This window comes from Typopeltis vanoorti, chromosome 1, assembly GCF_054136105.1.
Source record: "Typopeltis vanoorti isolate ZY-2024b chromosome 1, IOZ_Tvanoo_1.0, whole genome shotgun sequence".
NCBI classification, from domain to species: Eukaryota; Metazoa; Arthropoda; class Arachnida; order Uropygi; family Thelyphonidae; genus Typopeltis; species Typopeltis vanoorti.
Window position 1 is genome coordinate 156,588,728 of NC_143549.1, and position 19,448 is coordinate 156,608,175.

At 35.0% G+C, this 19,448-nt stretch overlaps 1 protein-coding gene across 2 annotated transcripts in view; it reads left to right on the plus strand.

The window, feature by feature from the left end:
- Nucleotides 1-19,448, plus strand: part of nst (phosphoglucomutase 3-like protein nst) — a 188,276-nt gene that overhangs the window by 120,959 nt on the left and 47,869 nt on the right. For both annotated transcript variants that reach the window (XM_090394875.1, XM_090394884.1), the window contains 2 exons: nucleotides 49-104; nucleotides 11,900-11,963. In XM_090394875.1, the coding sequence (XP_090251001.1) occupies nucleotides 49-104; nucleotides 11,900-11,963 (120 nt within the window). The remainder of the gene's footprint in view (nucleotides 1-48; nucleotides 105-11,899; nucleotides 11,964-19,448) is intronic.

Below are 19,448 nucleotides of genomic sequence, written 5' to 3' on the forward strand. Positions count from 1 at the left end.
ACATTTATTTTAGCTTATGACAGTATTTGTACTTTTTTTTTTTTTCAGGTTGTATTCAAAGAAAATGTGATATCCAAAGTTACCAGTTCATTGGCAAATGCAGAGTAGGTTAATTTAAACATAAGGAACCATTTAACAAACTTCATTTACTAGGCATAAACTTATAATTGGTTAGAGGTGCATTATCTAAATGTCTAAATTATATGGATAAAATAATCTTCTTCTTCTGCAGCTTGTCCAACTTAAGTGGGGTCGCTGTTAATGATGAGTCTCCTCCACATCCTCCTGTCTTGGCTGTCACCACATCCAAGTTCTTCATCCTCAAGTCCTCTTCTACCAGTTCCCCCCATCTCTTCTTTGGCCACCCATGCTTCTTCCTTCTTTGCACATCCATCTGCATGACCTTTCTTCTCACATATTCGTCCTCCCTCCTCATCACATGACCAAACCATCTCAACCTTGCCTCCTGTATCTTCACTCCTAAGTTTGTAACTTTCACTGTTCCCCTTCACATAGTCATTTCTCAGACAATCCTTTATGGTCACACCGCACATCCACCTAAGCATTCTCATCTCTACTACCTCCATCCTGCTGATGTTATTTTTCCTCAGGGCCACAGTTTCCATAGCATACGTCATAGCTGGCCTCACTACTGTCCTATAGATTTTGCCTTTCAGATTGATCGGCACCCTCTTATCGCATAACACTCCAGCCATCTCCCTCCAGTTCCTCCAACCCGCTTGTATCCTGCATCCCACTCCCTTCTCAGCTCCTCCATCTTCTTCCACTGTTGAACCTAAGTATCTAAAATCTCTCACCTTCCTGATGACATTTCCTTCCAGCTCCATATCTGTCTCCTGTCCACCACCCATTGTGCAACACATATACTCTGTCTTACTTCTGCTCAGTCTCATACCTCTCTCTTCCAGTACTTTTCTCCAGCTTTCCAGTTTCCGCTTCTTCTCTTGAATCTGCACACAACAAGATGTCATCTGCATACAACATTGTCCAAGGCGCATCTTCTCTCACCTCCTCTGTTACAACCTCCATCACAATATTAAACAGAAATGGACTTAATGCTGACCCTTGATGCAAGCCAACTGTTACTTGAAAACTTTCTGTCTGTCCCAGACAGGTCAGAACACTTGTCTTCACATTTCTGTACATTTCCCGCACCAACCTGACATGTTTCTCCTGCACCTACTTCTCCCTCAGACACCTCCCGACTTCTTGCCTTGGCACTCTATCGTATGCTTTCTCCAGATCAATAAATGCCAGATGTAGCTCCCTTTGTTTCTCTCAATGCTTTTCCATCATCTGCCGTAACCCAAAGATAGCATCTGTTGTTGATCTACCAGGCATGAAGCCAAATTGTTCCTTTGCAATCTCCACCTCCTTCCTTAATCTACCATCAAGAACCCTTTCTAGGATTTTTATTGTGTGGGACATCAACTTTATTCCTCTGTAATTATTACAGTCTTGTGCATTCCCTTTACCCTTGTAGATGGGGACAAGAGTACTCTCCCTCCATTCCTCGGGTATATTTTCCTGTTGGCAAACTTCCATGAACAGGTCCCATAGCAAGTCAATCCCCTCTTCCCCCAGTGAATTCCATGCCTCCACTGGAATCCTGTTTGGGCCGACTGATTTTCCATTCTTCATCCTCTTCATGGCCTCCTTCACTTCCACTCTACTGATGTTCTACACCATCCCCTCAGCAGGCTGCCCATCTTCTCTGTGAGTTCTCGCATTTTCCTCATTCAAAAGTCCCTCAAAGTATATGGATAAAATAATAGCTTGAATAATTACAGAAATACTGGACCAGAATAATATGAATAAAAGATATATCATGAGCATGAATTTATAAATCTGCATTTGAGCAAAGAAATTGTAGCAAAAGTTCCTAGAGGAGATCTGCAGACAAGTACTGAGAAGTACTCTTTTTTCTCATTCATTCCAGAGAATGAATAAATGAAAAGAATCAGTCATAGAAAGTGTCAAACATTCAGTTTGTGCATTAAACTTAGTTTTGGATAATGCCCCTGCTCTTAAACCTACAGGCTATGATTTAAATTCCACTGTGTAATGGACATTTAGTGAAAGCTTCTGGGTGGTAAGTCATTTTCCAATGTGAGAAATCACCCTGTCCACAGCTAAATGGGCTATAGTAGGTTAACAAATTTTCATGAATTAGATTAATATATGAGACCTCCAAGGAATTAGGGGCTAATTGAGAGAGGCCACTGCTCCATGAATGAGAGAACATCAATGGATGTTCTGTTGTCTCTCCCCACTCTGTATAAAATTAAAAATCCCATCCTGTAGTATCATATGTGATTTTTTCAGGATTTTGTAGGCTTCTGTAATATCGCCCTTCTTTCTCCTGTTTGCTAATGTCTCAGTCCACAAATTCTTTATCTATCCTCATGATTTACGTTCCATAGTTGTAATATGATCCTTAACAATTTTTCATGTCCCTCTCCACTATACACTGTATCCTCATCATCCTGAAAACAAGGAGAGCAGATCTGCACACAATAGCACAGGTGAGGGTGTATCAAGGTCTTTGTGAAGAGGCAAAATGACTTTCTTATCCTTTCATATCAATGTTCATTTCAGCATTGAAATTGCACTCTGATGTGTATTTGCAATCTTTACTATATGGGCCTTCAACTTCTCTACTAAAATTCCTAACCTAATCAGTTTCTTATAGCATAATCCCACTAATATATGATTGGATATCGTATTTAAAGTTGTGCATATCTCATGTAAAGGCATGAATCAAAGTGCAAAACCTTTCATTTATTAACATTGAACCAAGAACCATTTTCGCATGTCCACAATTCCAACCTGTTCACATCATTGTTCAAGTGCTTCATCTCAGTTCCTGATTATCTCACCTGTCTTTGCATGATCAACACCTTCAGTTTCATTAATGTAAAAATTAAATAACAATGAACCAAATCAAAGAGGAGGCAAGTTACCAGTACTGTGCCATTTTATTGCATTTATTCATTTCTTTATTTTATAAATGAATTTATTCATTTATTTATTGGGATAAAGTTCTGGCCAAAGCCCATAAAAGCAGGGCTGTTTTGAAGGAATGTTATAGCAAGTTTTTTTTCTATGACAAAGTATTTATTTGATCTCCTAAAAGTTTGCTCAGGGACATATCAGCTGTACTCTCCTCACATCTTTAGATACCTTGCTATAATCTTAAAACAGTTCAGCATCTGCGTCCATAAACACTTCACTTTCAAAGAGGCTGTGTTTTCCAAAATCTCTTGAGTCATTACTGATACAATTGCACACATCCAGAGCATTTCTATAAATTTCTGTATTTTTCATTCTTACTATAGTGTTTTTTTTTATTCAACATTAGTTAACTCAAATGCATGATATTTAAACAGTATATTGTATGAGAGTTGCCTCAGATGTTTTGTATTTTTAGAAAGGAGATGATGTAAATTATATTAGTTAAAATTAATATATTGAGAAAAAAAATAAGCCTAAAGGGCTTCACATCTTATTTTATATATATACATATATACACGTCTATACGAGGGTGGTTTGAAAAGTACTTTGCCTAACAATGAAAAAATGAATTATTAATTTCGAAATTATTTTTATTTTTCAACATAATCTCCCTTAAGACTAATACATTTATTCCTGCAATGCTCCAGAGCCATTATCCTGTCCCTTAGTGGTTCTCAGTAAGATCTGCAAAATACCCTCTATAGCCGCAATCACCTCCTGATTCGAAGAAAAACACTGACCAGTGAGGAAGAGTTTTAGTTTTGGGAAGAGATAGAAGTCAGAGGGAGCCAAATCTGGGAATAGGGTGGATGTTCCATCAATTCATAGTGCAGATCCCTTAATTTTCCCATTGACAACACACCTTTGTGGGCAGGTGCAGTGTCCTGATGAAAGATGTCTCTGTATTCTATAATAGCTTGTGCTATTATAGAATACAGAGACAAATGCAAGAATGCTAAACACTGTGTAAAACTAGCTAAACAAAAATCATGGGAGGACTTTGGCAAGAACTTAGAAAATAAATATGAAGAAGGTAGCAAGATATTATGGAGTTGTTGAAGAAGCTCAGAAAGAGTGCCATAAAAGGAATTAGAGATGATAAAGGTGACATGAAGACAAGAGAAAAACATATCCTTGAAGTATGGAGTAATTACTTCAAAAAATTGCTAAATGAAACAAGCAGTGATGACAGCACGTTGATAAAAAACACTTACCAGGCATGCAGTCAGGAAGTAGAAAAAGCCTGAAATGTGGAGAAGCAGCAGAAGTAGATGATATTTGACCAGAAATGATCAAGTATGGAGGTATAAAAGTCTTACAGTGGCTGCACTGCATAGTTCAGAGGGCCAAATTTTAGATGGAGTAGAGCTCTCATAGTACCCATATATATAAAAAAAAGGGAAATAAAACTGAATGTGAGAATTACCGAGGTATTTCATTACTGAGTGTTCCTGGTAAGATATATGCAAGTATACTTGAGAAACAGTTGAGAAGGATAGAGGAAGGCAAGCTTGGTGAAGAACAAGCTGGATTCAGGCCAAATAGAGGCTGTCATCATCATCATCATCAAATTCCTGTCATGTACCCTCAAAGAGTGTACAGGATATGATATTACTGCATGAAAAATTTACATCGTTACTAACTTCCTATCTACAATTTTCCTCCAAATCAGTCTGTTACTTGTCAAGACTCCGACATTATCAGATCTTATATTTCTATCGTCTAAGGCACTGTTTACCATATCAAACCACGTATATTTTGGTCTTCCTCTGGGTTGTTTTCCTGCTAACCTGGCAGAGAACACTTGTTTTGCTAATCTTTCCTCTCCCGTTCTGTTTAAGTGACCATACCACCATACCATTAGCTCTGCTAACGCATTCCTGGATGCTGACAATGTCAAGTTCTTTCCTAATATCCTCATTTTTAATATGATATTGCCATTGATGCCATCTATTCGTGCCCCTGATCTTTCTCAGGATCTCATATCTGCAGTCCTGTAGTCTTTGGTGAAGTGTTTTACTTCTGACCCAGCTCTCAGATCCATAAGTTAAAACTGATTTTAACACTGTTTTGTATGGCTAATTTAGTGTTTTGACTAATTTCTCTCTTATTCCATATGAATTTATTCAATTGACTTCCTACTATACCAGCTCTGTTGTCTATTTCCATATTTAATTTACCATCATCACTAAAAATTGTGCCTAAGTTACGCTGAAATGTTTTACTTCTTCCAGAGGTTTTCCATTCACAACACAGTTGACATTTTTAATGCTTCTGCCTATTTTCATTGTCTTTGTCTCGTTATTGGTGACCTTCATACCATATCTATTACAACAGTTATTCAATTCAGTCAGGGAATCTTGCAGACGTAACAGATTTATTTGAAAGTATAATATCGTCTGCTTAAAGCAAAGAGCTGACATTTACATCTCCAATTTTGATATCAGGTTAATACCACTTTCCTTCATAATGAAATCCATATAGATAATGAATAACAGAGAGGATAATGTACATCCTTGTCTGACACCAGATTTAACATTAAACAGTCTTCCTGTACTCCTTTCTATTCTAACTGCTGATTTACAACTCAAATAAAGACTAAGTATTGCTTGATATAATGCCCCATTGACACCATATAACTGTAGGGTATTGAATAGCTTCTCTCTTAGCACCTTGTCATATGCCTTTTCCAGATCTACAAAACTTAAATACAGATCTTTGTTATATTCCCATGATATCTCAACTATTTGTTGTAAAGTGAAGATCTGATCCTGACAGCCTCTATTTGGCCTGAATCCAGCTTGTTCTTCACCAAGAACAAGCTGGATTCGGGCTTTATCTTTGTCTTCCTCTGGGTCGTTTTGCTGCCAACCTGGCAGAGAAGCAGAGAACACTTGTTTTGCTAATCTTTCCTCGCTCATTCTGTTTAAGTGACAATACCACTTGAGATTAGCTCTTCTAAGGCATTCCTGGATGCTGACAATGTCAAGTTCTTTTCTAATATCCTCATTTTTAATATGATATTGCCATCTGTTCATGCCTATAATTTTTCTCAGGACTCGCATATCTGCGGTCTCTAGTCTTTGGTCAAGTGTTTTACTTCTGACCCAGCTCTCAGATCCATAAGTTAAAACTGGTTTGAATACTGTCTTGTATACAGCTAATTTAGTGTTCCGAGTAATTTCTCTCTTATTCCGTATGAATTTATTCAATTAACTTCCCACCATACCAGCTTTACTGATTCTGTTGTCTATTTCTATATTTAATTTACCATTGTCACTAAAAATCGTGCCTAAGTAGCTGAAATGTTTTACTTGTTCCACAGGTTCTCCATTCACAACATAGTTGACATTTTCAAAGATTCTGCCTATTTGCATTGTCTTTGTCTTTTTATTGCTGACCTTCATACCATATCTATTACAACAGCTATTAAATTTAGTCAGAGAATCTTGCAGACTTGTAGTGGATTTATTTAGAAGTATAACATCATCCGCATAAAGCAAAGAGCTGACATTAACATCTCCAATTTTGATATCAGGTTTAATACCACTTTCCTTCATAATGTGATCCATATAGATAATGAATAACAGAGGGGATAATGTACATCCTTTTCTCAAACGAGATTTAACATTAAACCATCTTCCTGTACTTCCTTCAATTCTAAATCTGATGTGTTCAAGAAAACCAGTTATGTTTATCCTGTATTAAAATCATGATTAATTCCCAGAGCATTTCAGGTGTGTTCTCCTCATCAGCATCCAAACTTTTTTGAAATTTCTTCTATAAATTTTCTGGGAGTTATTCTATCATCTAGTCTTGTGGGATGAGACTGACCTGGACAGTTTTGGAATCTAAGTCTTACTTTGGCTTGTACTAGATTATGATCTGTGCTTCACTATGCTCCAGAATAAGTGAGTACATCGAAGATGCCTGTCTGTTATCACTGGACTGTCAGGTTGTAATTAATCTAGTGGTGCCATGACTGATCAAAGTTTGATGTCCAAATATAGGGTACATCATGTGTGATTCTTTGTCTGGAAAATAATTTCACCTCAGCAAAGTGCTCACCCTCTTTTTTCCTTTACCTTCCAACAATTCAGTGAATTCTGTATAGAAAACATGATGTCAATAATGAATACCTAGTTCAACCTATCACAGAGGAGACTTTATACAACTGACACTCACTACAGCAAACTAGCGAAAAGTCTCGATAAAAGCATAGGTTCTAGGTTCTCACTATAACCAGATTGTTATAGTGGTAAAAAATCAGACCATTTTCAAATAAACATATGATATCTAAATCATCTTTTAAATTTTCAGTTACAGAAAATGTGGTAGCAACTGTTTATGATGAAGTCAATCGGAACAGAAACAAAACAAATTAGGTAGAGTAAATTGTCCAAAGCAAATAAAGATTGTGTGTGTAACTTTAAATCAGTCTGAAGTGCATTTGATATTTTTTGATATCATTAAGACAGTTTACAATGCTGTCAGGATCAGATTTTCACTTTACGATAGTTGAGAAATCATGGGAATATAACAAAGATCTGTATTTAAGTTTTGAAGATCTGGAAATGGCATATGACAAGGTGCCAAGAGAGAAGCTATTCAAAACGCTATAGTTATATGGTGTCAATGGGGCATTATATCAAGCAATACTTAGTCTTTATTTGAGTTGTAAGTCAGCATTTAGAATTGAAGGAAGTACAGGAAGGTGGTTTAATGTTAAATCTGGTGTCAGACAAGGATGTACATTATCCCCCTCTGTTATTGATTATCTATATGGATCACATTATGAAGGAAAGTGGTATTAAACCTGATATCAAAATTGGAGATGTTAATCTTAGCTCTCTGCATTATGCAGATGATATTAACTTCTAAATAAATCCACTACAAGTCTACAAGATTCCCTGACTAAATTGAATAACTGTTGTAATGGACATGGTATGAAGGTCAGCATTAAAAAGACAATGATAATGAAAGGCAGAAACATTGAAAATATCAACTGCATTGCGAATGGAGAACTTATAGAACAAGTAAAACATTTCAGCTTCTTAACCACCTAACCGGCCAGAACGTATATATACGTGCAGGTTACCATGGATGCGAAATGCATATTAAAATTGTAATACCATTGATATTACATTGAAATATATGATATTTCAATGTAATATCAAGGATACGAAGTGTAGAGGAGTGGTGTATCTTATCCATATTGACGGCTTACCCATACTTTAGGTGACGTGGTTAACACTGCTAAAAAACACACATACTAACCACAGTAATGACTATTTAATTCGTAAATATTTCATCCCAAGTATCTTGAGACATCATCAGTACGGTAGTTCAAACAATACTAGGAATAACATACAGTTATGGTGCATGATTACAATGGAATCTCAATATGCATGCAGTAACTTGTTATAGAAGTAAATTAAATATAACACTGAAAAATAAAATAAAATAAAATATATATAAAGATTATTTTATACAATTTTGTATGACAATTTCCCATACATTAGGAATAGTAAGAACATCGTTGCGGTTTAAATTTGGTCTGTGTAGTAGGGCTTCAGCACTTTCTTTATATAAACGTTCATATTTATATAAAGATCTGTGTAAAAGTTTCGACTTCTCCCAATGGATATCCAATGGAAGATGATGGGTTGGATTTTCAACTCCGTGTTGGGAGAGACCAGATTTCTGCGGTTTGAAAAGACGAATGTGGTCTTGATACTCAGAGATGCATTTCTGAACAGACCTACCTGTCTGACAAAAGTAAGACAATTTTCAGGAGCATGGGATCTCATAAACACCAGGTAACATCAGAGGTGAGAGTTCGTCCTTAGGAGAAGGTAACAAATTATAGATTTGGTTGATAGGTTTGTAAGTAGTGGCAAAATTGTATTTCTTCATAATTTTTGAAAGTCGTTCGGAGATGCCTTTGACGTAAGGCGTGGGAATCCTATGGACTTCTTCTTCTTGTCTGGGTTGATGTGTGGGAAGATGACTGATGATTTTTTGAGTTGTTTTAAGATTATATCCATTTAGTATAGCTGTATTTTTGATTATTTCTAGTTCTTGGTTTAGAGAATCTTCAGAGGAGCAGAATTTGTGTGCTCTGGAAACTAGTGATTTAATGATGCCAAATTTCTGAGATGGACGATGAGCAGAAGAATTGTGAATGTAGCTACCTGAAAATTTAGGCTTGCGATAGACAGACGTGGCGATGGAACCGTCTTCTTTTCTTTGAATGTCTAAATCCAGAAAGGAGTTACCCAGTGGAGATTCTTTTTCTAGCATAAAGTTGATGCGAGGCATCATTAAATCACTAGTTATACATTAGGAATACATTAGCAGAGCTAATCTCAGGTATGCTCACTTAAACAGAATGGGAGAGAAAAGGATAGCAAAACAAGTGTTCTCTGGGAGGTTGGCAGGAAAAAGACCCAGAGAAAGACCAAGATATAGGTGGATTGATACAGTAAGTGCCTTAGAAGATAGAAGACTGATAATATTGGAGTCTTGATAGGTAACAGACTGATTTGGAGGAAAACTGTAGATAGGAAGTTAGTAATGATGTAAATTTTTCATGTAGTACTATCATATCCTGTACACCAGGTATATATCAGGAATTTGATGATGATGATTGAATTCTGGTGTGTAATGGTGAATCCAAGTCTCATCTATAGTAATAAATCGACGCACAAAATCAGTTTTATTCTTGTTAAAATGCCCCAAGCACTTTTCAGAGATTTTCATGCGAGTGCATTTTCGATCTGCTGTGAGCAAGCCCATCTTGCCCAAAGCTTTTTCATTTGCAGTTCTTCATGCAAAATATATTCTACATGTTCTTTTGAAATGCCTATGGTCTCAACAATTTCATGCACTTTGACTTGCCGTCATCCAATACCATATCGTGCACTTGATCAATTCTTTCTGGTGTTACACTTTTTGGACATCCTTCACATGGATCATCTTTGAGGCTGGTACAGCCACATTTAAACTTGGCAGCCCATTTCTTAATTGTCAAAAACGAGGGAGAAAAGTGCCCATAAACTTTTATGAACTTCAAATGAATTTCTTTTGGCATTAAACCTTCTTTTACAAAGAATTTTATTACCGCATGATACTCAATTTTATCCATTTCAAGGGATACAGACAACACTTTTACTTCAGACAGCTGTATAAAACGAACTACTTGATAGAGTGACTTGCAATTTCACATGGATGTTTATGACAGATGTACCAACTTAGAAAAAAAAAAAAAATTTGCTATTAGTGTTGCCATCTATGGTCGAGGCTAAGAACTTTTCAGACCACCCTCATGTTTAAAGTTTGAAAAGCAATGAAGCTTATTCAGCATACAATCCTCAGCCCAAGAAGTCATTTATTAAAAGATGAGCTCTGCTCGGCTTGCCTTATATTTGCATTTATTAATGCTTTTGATTAAGGTGTCCTGATAGTTGTTTTTGAAATGTTGAACCTGATCTCCAGGCTTATAGATGGAATCCTATGTACGGAAGTTGTATTTTCCATATGTAAGCTCTCAGTGCATAAAATATAAGTATAGAGATGAAGAGCCTAAAAGACTTCATTTAGCATTGGAAAACTATTAAAAGAAAAGTATCAACTTAGCAGCCATTTTAGGTTTCAAAAGTGCATGCTGATTTGCTGCTTGGCTATAACATAATTTTAGATATGTATTTCACTGAAAACCAAATTAGCATCATCATCAGAGAACAGAAGTTTAGATGTGTATGTTCACACATCTCAACAAACCACATCATAGGTGGCTTGTGAGTTGCATAATTTAGAAAACTGAGTTCTCCCCCTCCCCCAGCTTATTGATTAGAGAGCAAAAGTGTTGTCCATTTTTTAAATAATGATCCCACACATAAAAGGTCATAAGGTCTGATACAATAGTGCCATGTGTGAGCGAATGATTAAGGAGAAAAGTAAATTCACAAATGGCTATGAAATTCACAGAACTGAAGTTCTATTAGAACTTTGCTGTTCACTCAGAACAAGGTGTATTTTTTAAATTTAGGTTTCATATCGAAGAGAGACACATACACACAGAAATTTTTGTCCCATTGAGAATTGTTAAAAATGGTTGTGTGTGTGTGTTTAGTAAGGTTAGATCTCATACATATGCAAGAGGCATTGCAGTGTTAAGGCCTATGTAGGAAGTTCAGACTACATTTGAACTTTTATAAGGTATTAAGATCTAACCAAATGAATATAGGAATAAACTGAACAATTTTTAATCATTTTCAATATCAATGAAGATTTTCCTTAAGATGGATGACAAGATTTGTGCAAGTTGAGCTGATATATACTACAGTTTGGAATATTTTTGATAAGAATATATATATAATATATATATAATAAAATATATATATATATATATATATATATTTTTTTTTTAAGCAGTTATTTCATTTATGCTCCTTCATAGCTCAGTTGGTTTTGACATTATTCTTTGTTTGGAAAGATACATAAATCCTATATAGGATGCAAAAACCTTTAGAAGACATTTACAATTGAAGATGAATTGGTTGGTCTGATATAATTAGAAGGGTTTGCCCCTCCTAGAGACATGGGTTTTTCATCTCACGAAACAGGCAAACTAGCCAGAAAAATTATGAATGGATAGTCATGATATGCTATGCGGATAGAATTAACCATCAAAGCATTAATTAGATTTTAACAAAGCCAGTCAAGGCCAAGTAACTTGGCCTTGATAGACAATTAAGCCTAATATGCAAAATGGAATGGATTTCATGTATTACTTAATAATTATGAATACTATTCTTGTTGTACATTTGTTTCTTTTTCTTTCTTTCTTTTTTTTTTTTAGTACTTCAGATGAAACAAGGAAGGCTTGTCAAAAGTTTCTGAATGTCATAAATGTTATAAATCAGGTATCAGTTTATCACTACTGAGTTTTAAAACCTAAATTTTTTAGGGAATTTTGCATTAGACTAAAAGCCATGAATAAATAAAACACATGTAAGAAATAATAGATTGGTTTTTGTATTTTTCTGCTTATTAATAAGGTCATCTTCAAAGATTTACTAATGTAAAACAACATTTAAAAATGACATTCATCATGCAAACCATATGTGTGCAGGGTGTGCACATATGGCATGTATAATGAATATTGTTTAAATATTGTTTTACCATTTCTTGTCTCTCTCTCTCTCTCTCTCTCTCCTTAAAATTTCTTTGTAACAGATAGCTAAACATGAGTCTGTTTGTTTTTTGCATGTGAATAGATTTTTTAATGAATTATTATTATTATATATATATATATATACAGGGTGTTCGGGATAAATTTGACAGTTTCGTAAGGAAAAAGAAAATCTTCTTTGTATCTATTAAATTTAATGAATTGACAAAAAAACATTACAGGCAGAGTTAATTACAATACTATCAACAAGATTTACTCAAAATAACCACCATTAGCATCGATCACAGCTTCAATTCTGCTTCGGAACCTCGAACAAGCTGATGCTACAGTCTCCCTGGGAAGGGCCGCAAAAACTGTTTTAATTTTATCCATTAACTGGGCTTTTGTATTACTGGAAGTGCGATTGGTGTCTTTTTCAACTGCGCCCCATACAAAATAATCCATGGGGTTAAGGTCTGGGGAGTTTGGAGGCCAAACATTTGGACTGGTGAAGTCGTAGAAATTTTCAGACAACCATTTTTGACTTTTCCCAGAGGTGTGGCAAGGGGCCGAATCCTGCTGCCATACATACGGCCTACCATTGGCTACCCTTGTTATCCAGGGCTTGACTACAGTTAGCAACTCCACGAACAAAGCCCGAATTCCAATGCCAGGGTTCTTCAACACCTGTTCCTGCAGATTTGCAAGGAATTCTGCTGTACGAACGCAATCAGATCGTTTGCTAGGGATCTTTCTTCTTGCTACATCCTCGTAGTCACCATTGCAAGTCTCTAGTTCATGCCTGATTGTTTTTACTGTATTCAGGGAGCATTGGGCAGCAGTCGTAATATCCTTATTTTGATGGCGGGCGAATCATCATGATACAAGTTATTCTCTTCCATGATTCAGGTGGGTTCCAGCTATCCATCCTTTCTGACATCTTGTATATGAATGAAGAAGGGTCCAAACTTTTAAATGAAGAGAAGTGTGTGTTAATACATGTAACTTACGGAAAAATATAATTAATTATAAATATGTCAAATTTATCTCGAACACCCTGTATATATATATATATATATATATATATATATATATGTTGTTTGTCATCATATAATGTACAGATCAGAAAGCACATATTCGAGATGTAGTACAGAATAAATATTAATATAAAAGAATTGTTGCTTCTCTTTGTTATTTCTTCAGGAATTTTTAGCATTTTCTGTCAGAAGAAAATGCAACTTTGAATGTTTTCAATGCACATTCTTTTTTGCTGCTTGATTTACTTTTCTATTTAAAGGAAAATTTTAACAGGTTTGTCTCTTTTATCTGTTCAGAAATTTAACACAAAAAATATATTTTTTCTTTTATGTAAGTCTCTACTTGCAAAAGGCACTTTAACCTATAGTACAAGATTATTAGTACTTTGGGTGGAGTTAGAGTTAGAAAATCCAGTAAATGTCTGCTTTAGAAACTAAATATGAACTATTTTTAAGTCCTTCTCCAATGCTTTCAATAAGCAGAGTGGTGGTCTTACACTGTGTGATAAAATTCATCTGCTGCCTGAAGATATTTGCACATCTTTTTACATAGCAGGACTCATGAATTCATATCCTCTTAATTGGAAAGCGGGTGTGATAACCACTTTTTATGCTTGTCATTATGCTAATCACAAAATATTGGCAAAATAAACATACATTGTGTATGTAGAGATGTGTTGGCTTTTATGCTGTTGGTTCAGTTTTTATTTATTTAGTTTTCCTTTCTTGCTTTCTTACTTGTCGGCCTGGCTGGCCGAGTGATTAGCATGTTCGCTCTCAGGCCAAAAGGCTGTGGATTCGAATCCTGCCGTGGGCATGGATGTTTATGATTCTGAAAATACTAGTGGTGGTGGTCGGTAGTAGATGGCATTGGTGTAGATGATGAAGGTAGTTGCAGTTGGTGGAGATAGAGAGTATCCTCTCTCGATGAGTCATTGAAATCCCTGGAGGTGTTATATAATAATAATAATATTATTATTATTATATTTTTGGTGAAAATTTTAATGTGGATTATATTAATAGAGGTTAAAATTATTTTATCATGAATTTTGTTGATACATGTTATAGGGGGAAATGAACACTATTGAAATCCAGTGAAAAAGTGATTTAGATTGAAATGTTATTTTTCATTTTGATAATTATGCATGCATTATGGTGAAAATATAATAACCTCTTTTGCAGTATGCACGTAATTTCCACTTTCTGCAATATTCAGCAATTGGATTGGAATAGTAGCCACAACAACTTTTCACCTTTCAGTGACAGGATTCTCTTCCCTTCATTAAAATTGTTGGGTTGCACTTCCTTTCTGGCAGGCATTACTAATCATTATTTTGTGCTCTTATATTATAAAGTGTAAATATGTTTAATAGTTCTTAAAACATATGCACTTATTAAGGTAACTAGAATTTATTGTTGCATAAATAATACAAATCAGATGATTGGCATGCTTCACTAACATAAGTCTCGTAAGTTTATCAAGATAAACAGATCTCTAAACAAATGCAAAGAAAAATTAATATATGAACTTTAATAATGGAACAGTGAAAGAATATTGTTCTCATGTTGCTTATGTTAGTTGTAGGTTTCTTACTTCATATGTCAATGATTTTTGGAATAGTTGAAATCTCAGACAACGTAGGATCTAATTAGAGATTTTCATACATTATGCAGAATTAGGCCTTGATTCTAATTTATGTTTTAACTTCATTTGATTCTTCAAAATAGTGTCGCATGAAATTTTCTTTTAAATAAAACAGTTATGCCTTATGTGGATCGGTATACTGAGAATGTTAGACTGATGTCACATGAGCATTTAAATCAGATTGAGCCATGTTGCAATGGTATTCATCCTAGTTTTGACTATGTAAGACTCCACTCACAATGAAAATTTATAAACACTTCTGGTATATGTATTTTTGGAAATGAGTAGCATCATTTGGGAAGCTAAAATTGTCCCATAATTTTGAATGTGCTTGAAAGTAACTTAAATGTTAAATTCTTGTAGTATGGGAAAACATTGTGAGGGTAAACAACAATGTATGGCACAGAACTTAAACACCATGTATCTAATGTTCATGTCTCATTATGGTGGCTTTTTTGCATATATAACTTAAACATGGCTTTTTTGGCAGATGAATTGGTGAACCTTTATATATCATAAGAGATCATAACCCTCTCCTTTTTTTGTTATTGTTTCTTTTCTTTACAGATTAATGCCAAAATTTTTTCTTGGGATCATGGAAAAATTTAGTTTGGAATGTTGGTATGAGTAAGAAGTTTTTCATAGGCTTGTAGAAATTAAAAATGAAACTCACATGGAAGTCATTTTAATTGCTGTACAATTTTCACATATCAAAGGCATCCTCAGGACGTTAATAGTGGAACACAAAATAAAATGCAATAATATAATTCATTTTAAAAAGTACCACCACAGCATAAGTAAGACAAAATAAATAAAAATAAAATATTAATATAATAAGATAATCTGGGATTTACAGAAGATTGATACAGCAATACCTCGCATAGTCCGGGTAATTGGTTCCACTGATAACCCGGCCTGTTTGAAACCAGACTAATTGAGGAACTAAATACATACAAAAAATAATAGTTGGTTCCAAAAAAAAATATTCTCCCTCTTTTTCAATAAATAAAACAAGATTAATAAATTCAAATGTCTTTATCACAAATAATTAAACAAAAAATACATGTTTTTTGTTTAATTATTTTTCAAAATTGAATAAAAAATCAATTTTTCGTAATTGATTTTTTATTCTCTAAAAATTGCAATATTGATGTCTGCACATTTTTCTTCTTTGGTTTTTTCTCTTCATACATTTCTTTGTAGCAACGAATTGCATTGTTTATCATTCGGCGAATTGTAAAACTATGTTCAATATTGGGATCAACTTCCATAATATGTTCTGACAAGGTTTCAACTATTCGAGTAATTTTTGATAGTTGTTCAGCTGTTAATTCTCGTGCAGGCACTTCAACACAGTTGTCGTTGTCTAAGTTGTCCTCCCGCTCTTCATAAGCTCGTTGTTCATCCATGTTAATAAGTGTTTCATTATCCAGTTCATTAGTGTTTGATTCAATGTACTCAATTATGTTGACGGAATCCAACTCTTTGAAACCAAGTTGCTGTCCAATTTACACTATGTTATTAGTGACTTCAGCAAAATAAGTTTCAAAACCAATGAAATTATTTGTGCAATGTGGTATGATATGTTTCTATACTGCTCTCATATTGCTTGCCATTAATTCATTCCATGCTTCACTTATATTTTCACTAACGTTTCTGATGTTGTAGCTCTTCCAAAATTCCATTAAAGTAGGTGCATTTTCTCCTATTGTGGCTTTTATGGCTTCCGAAAAAGTGCGGCACAAATAATAGGCCTTAAATGTCGCAATGACATCATGATCCATTGGTTGGATCACCAACGTCTTATTTGGTGGAAGAAAAGTTATTTGTACATTTTCATTTAAATTACAAAGACCAGTCGGATAACCGGGGGCATTATCTAAGATCAGTAAAATCATAAAATCTAATCCTTTTTCTCTGCAATAATTCTGTTGTAGGGCAAAAATAGTTGTGAACCAATCTTCAAATAAAACTGTTGTGACCCATGCTTTCTTATTTGAATGCCACAACACTGAGAGATTAATTTTTGATACATTTTTAAGAGCTCTAGGATTTTCGGCATGGTACACAAGCATTGGTTTTTATTTGAAATCCCCTGCTGCATTTCCACCTAATAACAGTGTGAGATGGTCTTTTGAAATTTTATATCCAGGGAATGACTTTTCTATCCTGGATATTTTATATCCAGGGCATGGCTGCTATAAAAGTGCATGACGGCAACTTTTTCCAGAATGATCCTGTTTCATCAACGTTAAATATTTGTTCATCTTTGTAGCCACCTTTTTGTATGATTTCACTCAATTCCTTCGGATATCTTAAAGCAGCCTCTTTATCTGCACTGGCAGATTCACCAACAATACGAACATTGTGAATACTAGTTTGTTGCTTAAAATGAAAAACCACCCACGACTTGCCGTAAAATTTTCGGCGAGTCATGCACAAGTTCCCTCACCTTCATTTTTTATATCATCAATAGTCTTCAAGTCACTGTAAAGACTTAATGCTTTAGCTTGAATTTCCATTTGACTAAGCGGAACTCGCTTTAGAGTTAAGTCTTCAATCCATATAGATAATAGCCACTCGTATGTACCATTTCAAGTGCTTCTGGTTTCAGTCACTATTTTTGATAAATAACAAGCCGGTTTGCAATTTGTATTGATTTTTTTTAAATAAGTTTTCGAACTGATGACTCGTCCATTCCTTTTTCACGGCCTATTTTAGCAAAGGATGCACCTTCTTCATGAAGCTTGATTATATCGAGCTTTTGTTCCAAAGTGGACCATTTAATTTCTTGGTAGCAGAATCACTTTCACGTTTTCTTTTTACACTCATTATGTAGTTTATTTAAATGGGATTAAATTTTAATTATCACAAATCAACTTTACTTTAGATTTGTGCATTGAAAACTGGTAGACATAGAAGTTAATTCAACATTAAAGTTCACAAACATCCACTGCTTACTCGTACTATACATAGCTTACTTAAGACGTTGAACATAATGCCACGTTTACATTCTCGCCGAGTCTAGGTACATACATATACAATGGGGAACTCCCGAAAAAATTGAAATATTGTATCGCATAACTTTAAAACCGCACACAAAGAGACTTGACTGTATAAAGGGAAAATAACTAACATTTATGTATAAAAAAATAATTTTGTATACTAATTTTTTAGGATTTAAAACCAGACTGATCGAAGCCACGCTATGTGAGGTATTGCTGTACACTATTTCCCATAAAGAAGATAACCACAGGCCATCAGATCTGTTTAAATTCAGGTGACATAGAAAAGCCTCGCAGCTTGCTTTGTATAACTGTTCTACAAGGAATCTACTTTTATGTAAAAGCTTAGTTTTGTTCCAAAGAATGGCATGTTTCTGCCAGGAATAGGTCCAGGTTTCTGGACCTATTCATGATACAGGATGTATGATTTATATTCATCACAATGGACTGCTGCAGATCTACCATACTGTCTGAAGGAAGAAAGACAAACCACAGGAACAAGAGATCAGTAGACACCTGGAAAGCAGAATGAAGAAAGCTTATCTTTAGATGAGGAAAGTAGAAATCTTCCTAACAGGAAGAAAGGATACCACAATGTTCAGAGGTCTGAGAACTTTATCACTACATTCAGAAATTCCTTTAATATATGGAAGTGGAATTCAAGAGATATTTAACGGAGACTGGTAGTTTGAAGTTGTTAAAAGCTTTCTTGATAACTCATTAAAATCATTTTTTAAAAGACAAATTTGATATAAATCAATTCCTGCTGTAGAAAGTCTTCAGTGAAACATATATATCTAAACGCGATATGATAGTGTCTTAATAGTTCCAACTGCTTGACTAAGATGATGAAGGGAAGTAGCATGAAAGTAGCCATCTTGACTAAACATAGGATTCTATGGAAGCTTTTGCATAAAAGTACGCAGTCTTGCCATAAATACTTTTATAATTTCTGCACAGCCCCTTGCTTCCCCACAGAATTGCATGAGCCCAGTTCCGTTAGTGTGCTGTGCACAGTCAACATTCATGTGTTTATCAGTAGAAAGTTGTCTAGTTGTATGGGTTAACATGGAATGAGGAGAATATGAGAACTGTGCAGCTATAATAGCATAACACTTCACAAGGTTGGAATGCAACCACCTGTTATGTTCAATATGTTAAAATCACTTGGAATCAGTAGGATGTTTGTGTATTGGACTAATAACAATCCAGAAGACATATCTGACCACCAAAGAACAGGTCAACCATACTGCATTTGACTCATCAGCTTCTGAAGGCATGCATCCACTATTATCCAGTGAGAAGGGGATAACCACAGGAAAGTGATGTTGCAAGAGATGAACACTTCACAGAGAATGATATCACATGTACTAACTGACCTTGGGGTGAGAGCCTATCATCATTCTACTGGACACTTCCTACTACCACAACTTATGCTGCAGAGGATGATAAAAACAAAGGCAGTACACAAACAACACAGAGAGAGAGATCCTCTTCACATATGAGATATTCACCATTGAAGAGTCATTTAACTGCCAAAATGATTGGGC